Here is a 13886-nt window from a genome sequence, read left to right as displayed (position 1 = left end):
ACGCGCTTATCTCAGAGACTGGTTAAAAAAAAAAGGTGGAAAAATGTTCGCAGATATCTGAAGCTTTTAAGACATAGGGTGGGGGATACTAGATGATGAATAGATGAAAAGTACTCCTAGTTTTCCTTGCGTTTTTTTTTAAGGCGATTAGTATATGGTCACAATTTGATTTTTTGTCTATAAATTTTTTCCCTTATATTTTATAATAATACAGGTATTTTGTCATTTTTTTATGTCAAGAATATCCTTTATTTTCCGTTTTTTTAATTAAAATAAAATATTTTACAGAGATTATTTGCAAAAAAGCAGTTTTTTTGCACTATTTTATAATTTTTATTAATTTTTTATTACGAAATAAATGGTAATAATACATTAAACATCAAGGAAATCCATCATTTAGATTTGTGCGAAAATTTCCCCCCGATCAGTCCTAAAGTATTTAATTGTTTATCCCAGAGGCTAATTATTTAAACTATTGAGCTTGCCCTATGCATGATGCTAGACACATTCAGCAAATTTCATAGGTTTCTTTAAGACTTGGCACTATCTCAGAAGATAATGCATATTGAGTTTCTCATCGTAATTATTTACAAAATAAACGTTGGAAAAAGGGGTGTGTTTTTTTACTTATAAACATTTGAATAACTCTATATTTTTCTCAAGGTACAGACTTTGTACGTACAACCATTGGAGTAGCTGGTGAATAATGCTCACTAAAAATGAAAAACCTTCTATGACCAATAGGATCGATGTTAGTGGACTATTTATAAAAAAATCAATCACCATTGTTTATAAACATTAAGAAGTAAAATTTGCACAAATTTGATATGACCATCTATACTTTATATTGAACCTGTATAGCTATAAAATTATCCAAGTTTCGAAAGGACGGGTACTTTCGAATGATCGACATAGGAAAGTGGAGAGGATATCTGTTTCAGCTCCCGTTATTTTTTTCGGCATCGGAACTTACAATGGCCTACACGTAGGAAAAATTTACCAATATCTCGGCTTCCTATGCAGCTGCAAGCCTCATTTTTTTTTTTTCTGGGGTAGCTCGTCGAAATATGAAATACTACATAGTTTTCACTGGCCGGAAATATGGGGAAAACTTGGAAAAATTGAGTCCATTTGAAATTCACCCTAAATATTACTTTTTTTTTAATTTGCTCGAATAGTCTGTCGCAGTATTAATAATGATGACATAATTTTCACCCCCCATAAATCTCGGAAAATCCCGAAAATCAACATATGTTTTTTCATTTATATCAATGATGTAATAATACTTATATATTTTATAAATTAAATTTCAGGTAATTTTTTACACATTATTTATAATATTCCTTATATTAATTATAATTGTTTGTATTTTTATAATTAACAATATTGATTTTATTCTATTTTTTCTTACAAATATGATATACAATATTAATCTAATCTGCCTTACTGCTTTGATAAAATAAGTCGTTTTTTTCATCACTTGCCTTATTAAATTTTGCAATGTTTATGAACTTTACTTTTTTTATTTCTTTACATACATTGGTTTAAAAGTTAAAATTTGGTTCATTTATTCAACTTCACTGTCAGGTCTGAACCTTTTTGTTGCAGTTTGTTTGTCTTCACTTATTAAGTCAGTCCTTTCCATACATTAACATATTAATGGGCGATCTTAATGCCAAGGTGGGTCAAGGTAAGATAGGAGAACAAGTATGAAAAATATGGGCTTGGAAACAGAAATGACAGAGGAGATCGATTGATTCAATTTTGCCAAAGTGAAGACTTCGTAATAACAAATACCTTTTCAAATTACCTCCACGACGTTAGATACATGGACATCTCCACAACATACCAAAGAAAAAATAGTGAGAAATCAAATACACTACATTAGATAGCAAGGAGGTATCATAATGCTGTTAAATGTACTAAGACGTTACCCAGGAGCTGATATAGGCTCAGATCATAACCCGTAGTTACTGTGAAAGAGGCGAGACCAGAAGACCACACAGAAAGTCACTAGATTTAAATAAACTTAGAAACAAAAATATACGACAAGAAACAGGAGAAGAAATAAATGAAAACCTCCGTTTAGTGCAGCAACAAATTAACGATACAAACACGTTAACCAAAAAATTAATGTACCTACATAAATACAGCTATACAAACAGCAGGAAAAGAAACATCTTACAAAAACAACAACAAAGAATAAGGGGTGGATGACACACGATATACTAGATGGAACAAAGAAGAAAGATGACGAATTACCCAGACAAATACAAAGAAATAAATAAACACATAAAAAAGAGAATAAAAGAAGCCAACAGGAGTGGATTAAAGAACAATGTGAAGAAATGGGAAACCTATGAGAAAAGTACGATGCGTTCAATATGCACAAAAAAGTAAAAGAGATAACAGGAGCATAAAGAAATGCCAAATAGGTAAACTTAAAGACAAAGGTGGAAATCTTATTGTAGATCTAGAGAATAAAATAAAAAGATTGACAGAATACCTGAATGAATTATTTGAAGACGAAAAAACAACTTAACTCAGATAATCAATGCAACTGGGCCAGACATATTGATAGAAGAAGTAGAATACGTAATAAGAATACGCTAAAAATGGAAAAGCAAATGGACCTGATGAAATTCCTACAGAACTTTTGAAGCTTTGAATGATAATCCGTAACCATAATATTAAATTTTGCAGCGAGAAGCTAAAACAGTTTCCCCTCCACTTTCTATGTCGATCTTTCGAAAGTAACTTCGTTTCGAAAGGTTTTAAGTTTCGAAAAATTGGATGAATTTTATAGCTATAAAATTCAATATAAAAGTTTAGATTTTCATTCAAAATTGTGCAAATTTACTTCTTAATGTTTATAAACAATGAGATATAATTAACAAAAAAATTGTCGCTAACTTCGTTCCTATTGTTCATAGAAGGTTTAATTTTTTTGTTAAATGTAAGTTTTTTTACCAGCTATCTAATGGTTGTACGTACAAGTCTGTAGCTTGAAAAATATAGAAGGTTATTACAATTGTTTGTAAGTAAAAAACATACCCCTTTTTCAAACGTTTATTTTGTAAATAATTTCGAAGAAAAGTCAATATTCAATTAACTTCTGAGATAGTATAAGTCCTTAAAGAATCCTATTGAATTTGTTAAATGTGTCTAGCATCATTCATAGGGCAAGTTTCAATGGTTTAAATAATTAGTCCCAGGGATAAACAATTGAATAACTTTTAAACTATTTGACCGATCGGGGGGAATTTCGCACAAATTTAAGGGACGGTAATTTCTCAATGTGAAATGTATTAATACATTTTATTTTGTTAATAAAAAAATTAAATTAATAAATTAGTGCAAAAAAACTGCTTTTTTGCAAATATCTCCGTAAATTATTTATCAATTTTAATTGAAAAAACGAGAAAATAAAGATATTCTTGATATAAATAAAATGTTAAAATAATATTGTTTATTTAAATTATAAATTATAAGGGAAAAAAACTTATAGATAAAAAATCAAATTGTGACCATAAATTATTGCTTAAAAAAAACGCAAGGTAAAAAGTAGGAGTATCTCCTATAATACTATGTCTTAAAAGTTTCATATATCTGCGAAACATTTTGCCGTGAAAATCGATGATTTTTGTATAACCAGACTGGGCTAATTAGGCCATCGTTTATAGATCAATATAAAATTAATTAGTTGTTTGTAGAGTTAAACAATTAATAAAAAAAAAAAAATGAATTCTGAGCGTGGCGTCATTTTACACCAGAGTGCCAGAAACCAATCACCAAAAAGTCTTATTAGGTATATCACATTTTTAGTAAAACCGAAAACGCCGGCTGAGGGTTTAATAGCAGAAGTCAGGAAGACAATGACTCGAAATAAAACAAACAGAAGATCAGTTGGCAAGTCCTCTAAACAACATACATTTACTGCAGCATGTAGGAAACGTGTTAGATTTAATTCTAGAAGTGAAAAAGGGACTTAATATTTATTTGTAAAAAATATAATATTCCACTTTCACTGTTTCACCCATTTATCCCATAGAAATGAACATAAGTTATACATGTTAGTACTTAAATATTTATGATTAGAGTAGATTTATACATTGCAGTGGCGCACCGAGGGGGGGTTTTGGGGGTAAAACCCCCCCCCCAGGACCCTATTCCGACACTGCTACTTACACATTTTAAGGACTCAAAATGGAGGTAACCTCATAAAAAAAATTTTGGTGACCAACCAAAACCCCCCCCCCCAGGGACAAATTCTCGGTGCGCTACTGATACATTGGATTGAATAATCATGGCTATAATATTACTGGGATATATTTATTCCACACGTTGACGCAGTAGGATCAATATAACAACTTATCACAGCCCTGTTTTTTAATTATAATAAAAAAATATTTTATCCATTCTGTATTTAGTGGGAATCGTAACATCTATTGATTGATACAATACACCAGCAAACAAAAATTTAATATTTAAAATTCGTATTAAAAGCCAGTTAGATTAAAAATAAATTTTTTATATTACAGCTTACGCTTTCTACCGTAGAAATGCGATAGGTGGTTAGACGCAACTTCTTCTGTGCTTAGAAAACTGCTATTACGAGGTAGTTTATAGCAAAACTAGATGGCTTACCGATAGGTGGCGCTTACAGAAAAGAAACAAGTAAATACTAAATTATTTGAATATATTGAATATAATAATAAATTTTAATATATTTTATTTGCTTTAAACCACAATTCATTGTATTGAGATTATATTTTACACTTGTTTTAATATTTCGATTTTCAATCCAAAAATCACTTTCAAAAATTTTTTAAATAAAATATAAATAAAATATATTATAATCTATTTAATACCCTGCAGTAATATTATAAGCTATTTTTATGTAGACAGCATTGTAAGCTTTATCTTTATAATGTTAACCAATATATCAATTTGATAAAATATATAGACATATAAAATATAATAATAGATATTTATAGAGTTATGATCAAGAATTACCTCATTCGTTCTAGCTTTAAATATAAGTAGTAACAATCTTATAAGACAAGGAAGACAAGCCCTGAATACTACCCTTAAATCTAAGTGAAATCGTTGGGCTTGTTTATTATTTCAATATTGAATGAACAATGAAGTTCCTGACATAATTTACTGCAGATAATAATACTTAGTACGGAATACTCTCTTTGGAAATATCTTTAGACTTCCAATAGCTCCAGTGTAGTCGGTTCGCTATTTCCAGTCCGAACTGTCTATTGAATTTAGTAACCTAATTATTTTTTGCGAGTTAGTTACTTTTTGACAGACTAGAAGTGGCTGGAAATTTACTATAGCAACCAAGCACATGTAAGTACTCTTAGCCAATTTTTATAGTAAACCAACGTAAATAAAATAGAACTTTACGAATTGCCGACAATCAATATTTATTTATTTGCACTATATAACGAATTGATAACAAATAATAAACTTATTTAGTATACAAAATAAAATATTTTGAGGAAATGAATTCAACAAAATTAAGCAGGCAAAAGTCATTCAGAAAAGGTTTATGACACAAATTAACATAAACTTTGATTTTATTAACTTACAAAATAAGTTATACTTCCTATGCAAAGAGGATTTAGCAAGCAAATACATGATACTATAACAAACAAAGCAAATATTAGTAATTTCTAACAATTAATTCAGTTATGCTAGGTATTCATGTCCTGCAGAACAACAATCGAATTATATTTAATCAAATAAACACCGTGAATTAGTAAAAATATTAACTAGAATATGTTAAATTATACCTGAAATATATTTTTTAAATATATACTCCCCAAAATTTTATAGGTTTAGTATACACTTCCACTATTTGTTATAATTCTTCTTTTTCAATGAAAGAGTCTATAATAAATGTTTATTAAGCTGTTAAGTCTGTGAGATAGTAACTTTTGTGTTGTAGGTTTTCAGCTATGAATCTGTCAAAATACACCCGAACTAAGCGAATGGACCTTACTTTCTTTAGAAAAGATAATGGAAGTTGGCCTCATAAAAATCTACATAACGCAAATATTTTTGCAGATCATCTTAAACAAGATTTCAATCCAACTAATTGGAAAAAGATTTGAAATACAATTTTAAAAAACTCGATCTAACCTAATAACCCTATCGTATAAAAATCAGCTGTCACGAGTGTTCAAAGAAGAGAAACCAGTTGATGAAACGACGACGACTACTTACGTGAGAATATGAAGAATATGAGAAATGTACATGAATAATTAATTTTTAAATTCTCCAAAAACAAAATAATAGAACTAGATCAGTAACTGGATAAAACTACAAGAAATTAAATGGACCGGGACTAGCACTATATATGCCACAAAATATTCTATAGTTGTGATGATAAAAAACTGTGCACCGGAAAATAAAAAGGCTTTCGAATAAATAAAAAAAGTTTTAATTAACGCTCTTAAATGTGCATTGTATAAAATTGGTCAGAACATACGTTCATTCCAAAAGATGATACCAAAATTATTAAAGGTAACCTCACCACAAATAAAAAGTGAAGGAATTCGGCACTTGTCTGTTCAACTATCTTTTGTTAGAAATAAAGAAAAGTAAACCACCGACGATCAGGAATAAATAAAAGAACGAGAGCACTTAGAATTATTCCTCAAGTTGGTGAGCGAGCTGAAGCAGCAGTTTGCCGTTAAACCATTCGTCCGAAATAAATAAAGCTCCGAAGGGACTTCGGAAGGGATAAGTAAAAGTTTGGAAAAAAATTGAACAAAGACTTGAAAATACAGTGATTAGTCAAAGATTCGACGCTTTGCCGGTATTTCCGATACCTGAGGAACTGACCTCAACGAACCCAAAATTTAAAAAAATGCAACAATTCCTACTAAACATAGGCAATCATAGTCTTCATGAAAGAACTAATGTTAAAGGCATTAAATTTATACGCCTACTAACTTTTTAGCTTTTTTATGGTTAATGACAACACAAGCGAAGAAACATTCATAAGAAACATGGAGGTCTTCGGACGGGGCCACAGTGAACATCATAGAATATGTTATTATTAAATCTACACACCAATCAAATGTAATAAACGTATGCAGCAGACGAGGGATCGATTCAGTAGAATTAGAACCTGAATTTCAAATATAAAGAAAAAATGAGATCAAAAAATGAAAAATACGAAATAAGAAATTAAAAAGATAAAATAAACATTCAGAATAAAAATTTAAAAGAAGACTAGAAAAAAGACATAAACAGAAAATGGAAAAGTGTAAAAGCATCTTACAAGAAGCCGCTAAAGAAACCCTGGAAAAAGGTAAAATCAACTACTGGACAATGACTTGCTGAAGAATGTCGTCATTGTGAAGCTATCTTTCTTTTGTGAACCTTTGAAGTGGTAACTACTTTAACAATAATACACTGATAACTTTTTTATTTTAACAGTGGTTTTTGGAATTCTGTTTGTTGATCCATATTAAAAAGCCTACTTTACTTATTTTACATACTTCTGTTCTCAGTCTTACTTAAAAAGACTAACTTAGTTATCTTTTGTTTTCAAAACATATTGAACCTTTAAAGTTTATGTTCATTCAAGTTTGAACTTCTTCAAGGCAGACGCCAGTAAGTAGACGGTCAATTGAGAAGACCCAAACTTAAATATCTGAAACTAAGAAAAAAGGTCAAAAAACTCCTAAACTTACTAATGAGAAAAACAAAGCAAGTAACAGATCAGAATAGCGGAAAATCATAGGATAAGTTAGGAGAGAGTGTTTTGGGCCCAGCCTTATATCTGATGTACATCAATGATATTACTTACAACAATATTGTAAAGAACAATGGCCACTTTCGACTGTGATACTGCATTCTGCTATCAACAAAATTTTCACCTGAACAAAATCAAGCTACATTAAAATGAAATAAAAATGATTGCTGAATTGGGAGTGGCGGTTTATAGTGGACAAGAAAATAAAATGCAATATGTTAGGAATTTAACTGTTAGGTAAAATAATGTAGCGGATCCCTCCCTGATAAAGGGCAGTACCTAGCTCAAGGCGCAGAGGAAATGTTCCTGCATCGGCTTGGAGCTGTGACTACCACAAGCTTGACTGGATCAGTTAAATGTTGTGTACTGCGATGGGGAGGGAATGGCAATCCACCCCATTATTATTCCCTAGTTTTATTTATAATAGCACTGAACAAAATAAAAAGAAAATGTATACTGATCATGGTTCTCGGACACCAAGATCCGGCAGGAGAAGACAAGCATACAGGTGTATCCCAGGCCGTTATCCAGCGAAATCCCGTTAAAATAGAAAAGAAATAAGAATAAAATCATGTACGAAAATAGGCACATGAAACATGAAAAGTCTCTACTAAAGCGATCAGAAACAAAACAGCACACTTAAAATGATAAGGCTCAATATACCAGTCTTTGGGATAAGCGAGATGAATTGGCCGGGGACTGGTAAAATAACATAGAATAACCACGACATTCTACTCCCGAGAAACCGGTAATAACCACCAGAATTGTGTAGCATTCATTGTACTTAAAAAAGTCTCTAGATGTAATAAATCTATAGGTTAAATTTCGGACAGAGTCATCATGATGCAAATTTAAACTCAAAGCCAGTGGATATTAATCTGGTCCGAGTCTATGTGCTCACTGCGAGCAGTAATAAAGATGACAGAGAAAATTTTATGATAATAATATAAAAGATGGTAATAAGTCATCCGAAAAATAAAGATATTATTGTAATAATGAAAAACTTCAATGCCAAAATAGGAAAAAGGTAGCCAAGAAAACATTGTAGGCAATTTCGGACTTAGACAACGTAATGACAGAGTTAAGCATTTTATAGAAATTCTGCGTAAGAAAACAATTTAATAAGGTAAATACATTCTAAATCCACCCAAGCGTCGTTTATACACTTGGAAGTCATCAGCAGGTCCTAAAGAAAAGATCGTAGGAAATCAGATCGATTATATAACAATTACTAGAAGATACCGAAATTCAATAAAGATAACTAAAACACTACGTGGAGCAGATGTCCCCTCAGATCATAACTTTTTAATCAGCGACATCAAATTGAAACTTAAAAAGTAAATCCCAAAAACCGACTAACCAAATAAACACTGACTGTATTCCAAGAAAACAGCAAAAAATTATACACGAGATGAAAAAAAGTTAAAAAAATGGGAAGAAACACATAACATCGAAGACCACTATAATCAGATTAAAAACATCATGCAAGAAACAAGCAAAAAGAATAAAACTATTCCTAAACGCAAACAACAATGAGTGACTGATGAAATATGAGACTAATGGGAAACAGACAAGAACAAAAAAAAATACCAAAGAATACAACAAAATCGCTAAGAAATCAGAAGGAAAATCCGGGATGCAAAAGAAAAACGTTACTGCAGAAAAAGAATGACGCTTTAATATATACAAAAAGGTGCAATAAATAACTGGACCATATTATAGGTCAACTTCAAGTAGTTTACTTGATAAACAAGGAAACATTATATATAGTCAAATGAACAAGACAAACTGTAGAGGTGGAGGGAATATATTGATGAACTGTTTGATGATGAAACGAACAGAAATACAATTTGAAAACATATCGACTGATCCAAATATACCCTTCGATGAAATGGAAAGAGCTATACAACTATCAAAGAACAGTAAAGCAATCGGTGCAGACTATATTTCCAGTGAAATAATGAAACTACTTGACGATAAAGGCAATAATTTTCTTCTAAATCTTTTCAATAAAATATACGAAATATTGCATATACTAGCAGACTGCTACTGTCAGCATTAGTAATGATACCGAAAGAAATAAACGCTAAATAATTTAGCGATCATCGCATCAGTCTAATGAGCCATATTATACTGAAATTTTTTTAAGAATACTGCACCCGAGAATTTACAATAAAATAGAAGTAACGGGTGACAATTTGCAATAAGGACGATTTTGAAACTAAATGATACACAAGAATTTTACAAGAAAATACTATTTTATTAATATCAAAATGAAGATTATATTATGCCATTTACTATCTAATTAAGTATGGAAAATAATCTCATCAAGATGGTAACCATCAAGTTGGATGCAGTTTTTCGATCCTCCTCTTTATGAAATCCTTCATAACACGCTCTAACATCGCTCGATCAATAGTCAGGAAACGATTTTCCAATTAATGTTTAGCTCAATTGCATGTTTTCAGCGGACCGTGGTAGGGCATCTTTCGGTATCTCTCCCTCGCTGTACGTTTACAGGAGTTCTTACTGTTCTATTCCGACCTCGTTGCTTTTTTTTTCATGATACTGCCTGTTGTTCTAAAATTCTTTATCCATCTTAAGATTGTGTTGTGAGTTGGAACCGCTCCACGTCTACCAATATTAAAGTGAGTGCGAAAAAGCCGCTGCGTAGTGATCACTGATTCTTGATTTCGGATTCAAAACATCCGGCTTCCGATTGTCACCCAATACAACTAAGCGAAACACAGTTTGGTTTCAGAAACAACCTGGAACCAGAGAGCATTATTTAGTTTGCAGGTCATAATTCAATGATGTAGAGATATAACAACCAGAATATATGTGTTTTATCGACTTCGACAGGCCTTTGACCGGGTCACCCACGACAAAACTGATAGGTGTCTTGAAACAGGTGAGAATGATGACCAAGACCTCCGTATATCAAAAATTTGTATTGACAACAATGTGAAAACATCCAAATTAGTCAGAATATGACGTAAGCAGTGCAAATACGATATTAAGTGAGGCAGGGGTATATTTAATCGCCTATACTTTTTTATATCTACTCCGAAATTATTTTCAAGAAGCTTTAGATAAAGATGCGGGCATTAAAATCAACAGGACTAATGTCAACAATCTCGAATACGCAGACCACTCGGTCTAATTGCATACAATGAAAAAGAGTTGCAACAACTTATAAATAGGGTGATCGAAGCATGTGTTATATATGGGCTAAAGCTTAACAGTTCTAAGTCAAAACTTATAGTTGCCAACAAAATAGAGTTACAACAATGAACAGACTGTTCATTCCGTACTGCTTTGAACAAGATATGTTTAAAAATACGCTTAATTCTGTTCTGTAAAAACTAATTGTATTGAATAATGAATGCAATCTCAGAAAAAATAATATGCACAGACAAAAGACATACTTTTTATCTAGCATCATTGTCTCCCACGCATGAAAATAAGCTGATTTATAGTTTGACGGACTGTAGACGCAGACGCACTGGAAAAAGATCAACATAGACTTATGTTGTACTCCTATTTATAAATGAACGTAAACGCATGACGGGCGGACGTAAGCGAAAACGCACTGTAACGGAAGAGTTGGTGAACTTTCATCTTTTACAGTGCGTTACTTGCGTCTGGCCAATCAAAAGAAATAATTTGTGTTGTCAATTGTCAACCAAAGCGAACTGTCTGGCCCGCCTTCGCCTCCATTTTGGTTTTGTAAAGTTTGTTTACATATATGTTTGTTGTTTTATTTTCGAATTTTTGTGATTATTTGATACAATGGAGGGAAGTTAATAATTTACAAACAATAAAAGGTTATCATAGTATAATTTCAATATTTCAGATAAATATGAGTTGTTAATTGGTCTAATTCGGGGTTACCCACACCATTTACGATAAATCCAATAATCACTTTAAAGACCAAGAAATGAAACGAAACAGTTTGGAAAAAAATTTCCGAAGAACTTCAAATGTCCGGTATGTTTATCTTGTGTTATTCGAAGTAAACTGCCTAATTGCAGTTTTTGTACTACTATAAATGTGTTTTTTTTTGCATTATACTTTTTCAGTGAAAGATTGCCAGAGAATTTGGAGTAAATTTACGAAATAAGTATGGAAGGGAGAAAAAAGCGTTGCCTTCTGGTTCCGGAGCTCCTGTTAACCCACAATGGGAGTACTTTGATTCAATGTCATTTCTAAATAAATACATTAAGCCCAGAAAGTAAGTACAGAATTACTTAAAACATGTATTTTTGACCATAGATCACGAATAATGAATTGATGGCCTTAAAGAGACTATATCTTAAACAAATACGAATTTCTGACAAAAAATTCAAACATTTTTTTCGTGATCTACTGCCTAAAATACGTAAGTATAAAAAATGTCATGAGCATCAAGATGGAACAGAGAAAGTAAAAAATTACCCCAACTTTTTAGTACACATACAACAACAGAAGAAGCCCTAAATCAACATGCTCCACCTTTACAATCACCGGTTTTTGACTCATCAAGCTGCTCCAGTGCATGGTCAAATTCAACAATAATTGAAAGCACCTTAGACACAGGTCTGACAGAGGAATGTAATATGGAAATGTCTCCACATTCTATATTCGAAGAAAATATTATTATCCAGATGGAAGAGACAGAGGATCAAAGAGTGACTGTAAATTCAGAAAAGGTGCAGGTTGCTGATAAAGGTGAGGCTTAATTTTAATTAAAATGATTCCACTACTTGTGCCAAGTAATTTTGTAAAAAAAATCCAATAATAATTAATAGGAGGTAACATTAGTAAACACTACAAAAAATATTGAGCATTATCGATTATAAATTTAATAATTTATTAATTGAAAGTTTTTTAATTAAAGTTTTCAAAGTGTTTTTTAATTTATTCTGAATTATGGGTAACAGCTTGGGAATCTAATTTTCATATTCAAAGGAACATTAAGATCTCTCCATATTTTGACCAGTGGTGTCAGGTTGTAGATTGCAGAGTATATCAGACTGACCCAGTATCCATGAAAAAAGTATTTTAAAACTTGTTTCTTACTTGCAGATTGAAATAAGATTTATGTTTTAAGGCACCAATAATTACTGTAGCAGAAATCTTGCTATTATTAATTTTAGATATATTATTAAAAGAACCAACTCTGATATTACTTATATTTGTTGACTCAAACACAAAAAACGGGCCAACATATTTTTTAGAATAAATATTAACAATTGAATTTAATTTATTCTGTCAAAATTATACACACAAATCAGTCGGGTAGGTAGGTCAAATATATTTGACCTAATGCATTGAAATTCAGGTACTGCCATCTATTAAAAAAATGTTTAAAATGTTCTTTTATAAATGTTTATTTTATATAATATAAATACATTTTCATTGGATTTAATACATTGTGTTCATTATAGAAAAAAATAAAAAGAAAAAAAACTTAAATGGACTTGACGAACCCTTCTCTTGAGATAATTGATGCTGCTAAATCCATCACTCAACATTTAAAAAATCTTTACTGGTCAGGAAGAAAGAACCAAAAACTTCAGCAGATACCTTGGGGGAGTATATTTCTAGTGTTTTAAAGAAATGACTCCGGAGCAGCAAAAAAATAAAAGACGAAGACTTCTTGAAAGTTTTAGAAGACGATGATTTAGATATTACGTAAAATTTTGTAAATATTATCTTTTAATAAAAAATATTACAGAAGAATCATGTTTATTTAATTTTTATTTGTTGGTTAATAAAATTAATTAAAATCAAACTAACAAAGTAACCTATCTTATTACACCCATAAAATAATTAATTAATCATCTTACAATATACCAAGGTCAGCAAAAGAACAGGTCTGATAATATTCTACATTATGATAATAATATTATTACTAAGTCTTGTGATATTGCTAATTGTGATATTGCTAATTCGTTTGCCTCATATTTTGCTACAATTACAGAATATAATCTTCAAACTCATTTGGCACATTGTTGTCTCTTCTTGTACTACCTCAAAAATGTGTACCTAACAAAAACATATTTCTTTTTACCCGTAACTCCAATTGAAATTACAAATACAATTGATCAACTAAAAAATAAGG

The 13886-nt window shown here is 31.0% G+C and overlaps 1 protein-coding gene across 1 annotated transcript; it reads left to right on the top strand.

Annotated features, from left to right (window-relative positions):
• Window positions 1–11960: 11960 nt before the first annotated feature.
• LOC140431623 (uncharacterized) lies at window positions 11961–13278 on the top strand. Its single transcript, XM_072519517.1, has 3 exons — window positions 11961–12014; window positions 12231–12490; window positions 13210–13278. The coding sequence occupies exons 1-3, from the start codon at window positions 11980–11982 to the stop codon at window positions 13260–13262; spliced, it is 348 nt and encodes a 115-aa protein (XP_072375618.1). The 5' UTR covers window positions 11961–11979; the 3' UTR covers window positions 13263–13278.
• The last annotated feature ends 608 nt before the right edge of the window (window positions 13279–13886 follow it).

Source organism: Diabrotica undecimpunctata, unplaced genomic scaffold (genome assembly GCF_040954645.1).
Source record: "Diabrotica undecimpunctata isolate CICGRU unplaced genomic scaffold, icDiaUnde3 ctg00001061.1, whole genome shotgun sequence".
Lineage (NCBI taxonomy): Eukaryota > Metazoa > Arthropoda > Insecta > Coleoptera > Chrysomelidae > Diabrotica > Diabrotica undecimpunctata.
Note: the sequence above shows the minus strand (reverse complement) of the source record. Positions and strands in the feature narration are given on the sequence as shown.

What these genes read in the sequence shown, in the direction of transcription:
- LOC140431623 (XM_072519517.1), top strand. Translation starts at nt 11,980, where the DNA reads ATGTCATTTCTAAATAAATACATTAAGCCCAGAAA. An exon ending in AAATACATTAAGCCCAGAAA is followed by an intron (nt 12,015 to 12,230) that starts GTAAGTACAGAA and finishes CCAACTTTTTAG; the next exon opens with TACACATACAACAACAGAAG. An exon ending in GGTGCAGGTTGCTGATAAAG is followed by an intron (nt 12,491 to 13,209) that starts GTGAGGCTTAAT and finishes TGTTCATTATAG; the next exon opens with AAAAAAATAAAAAGAAAAAA.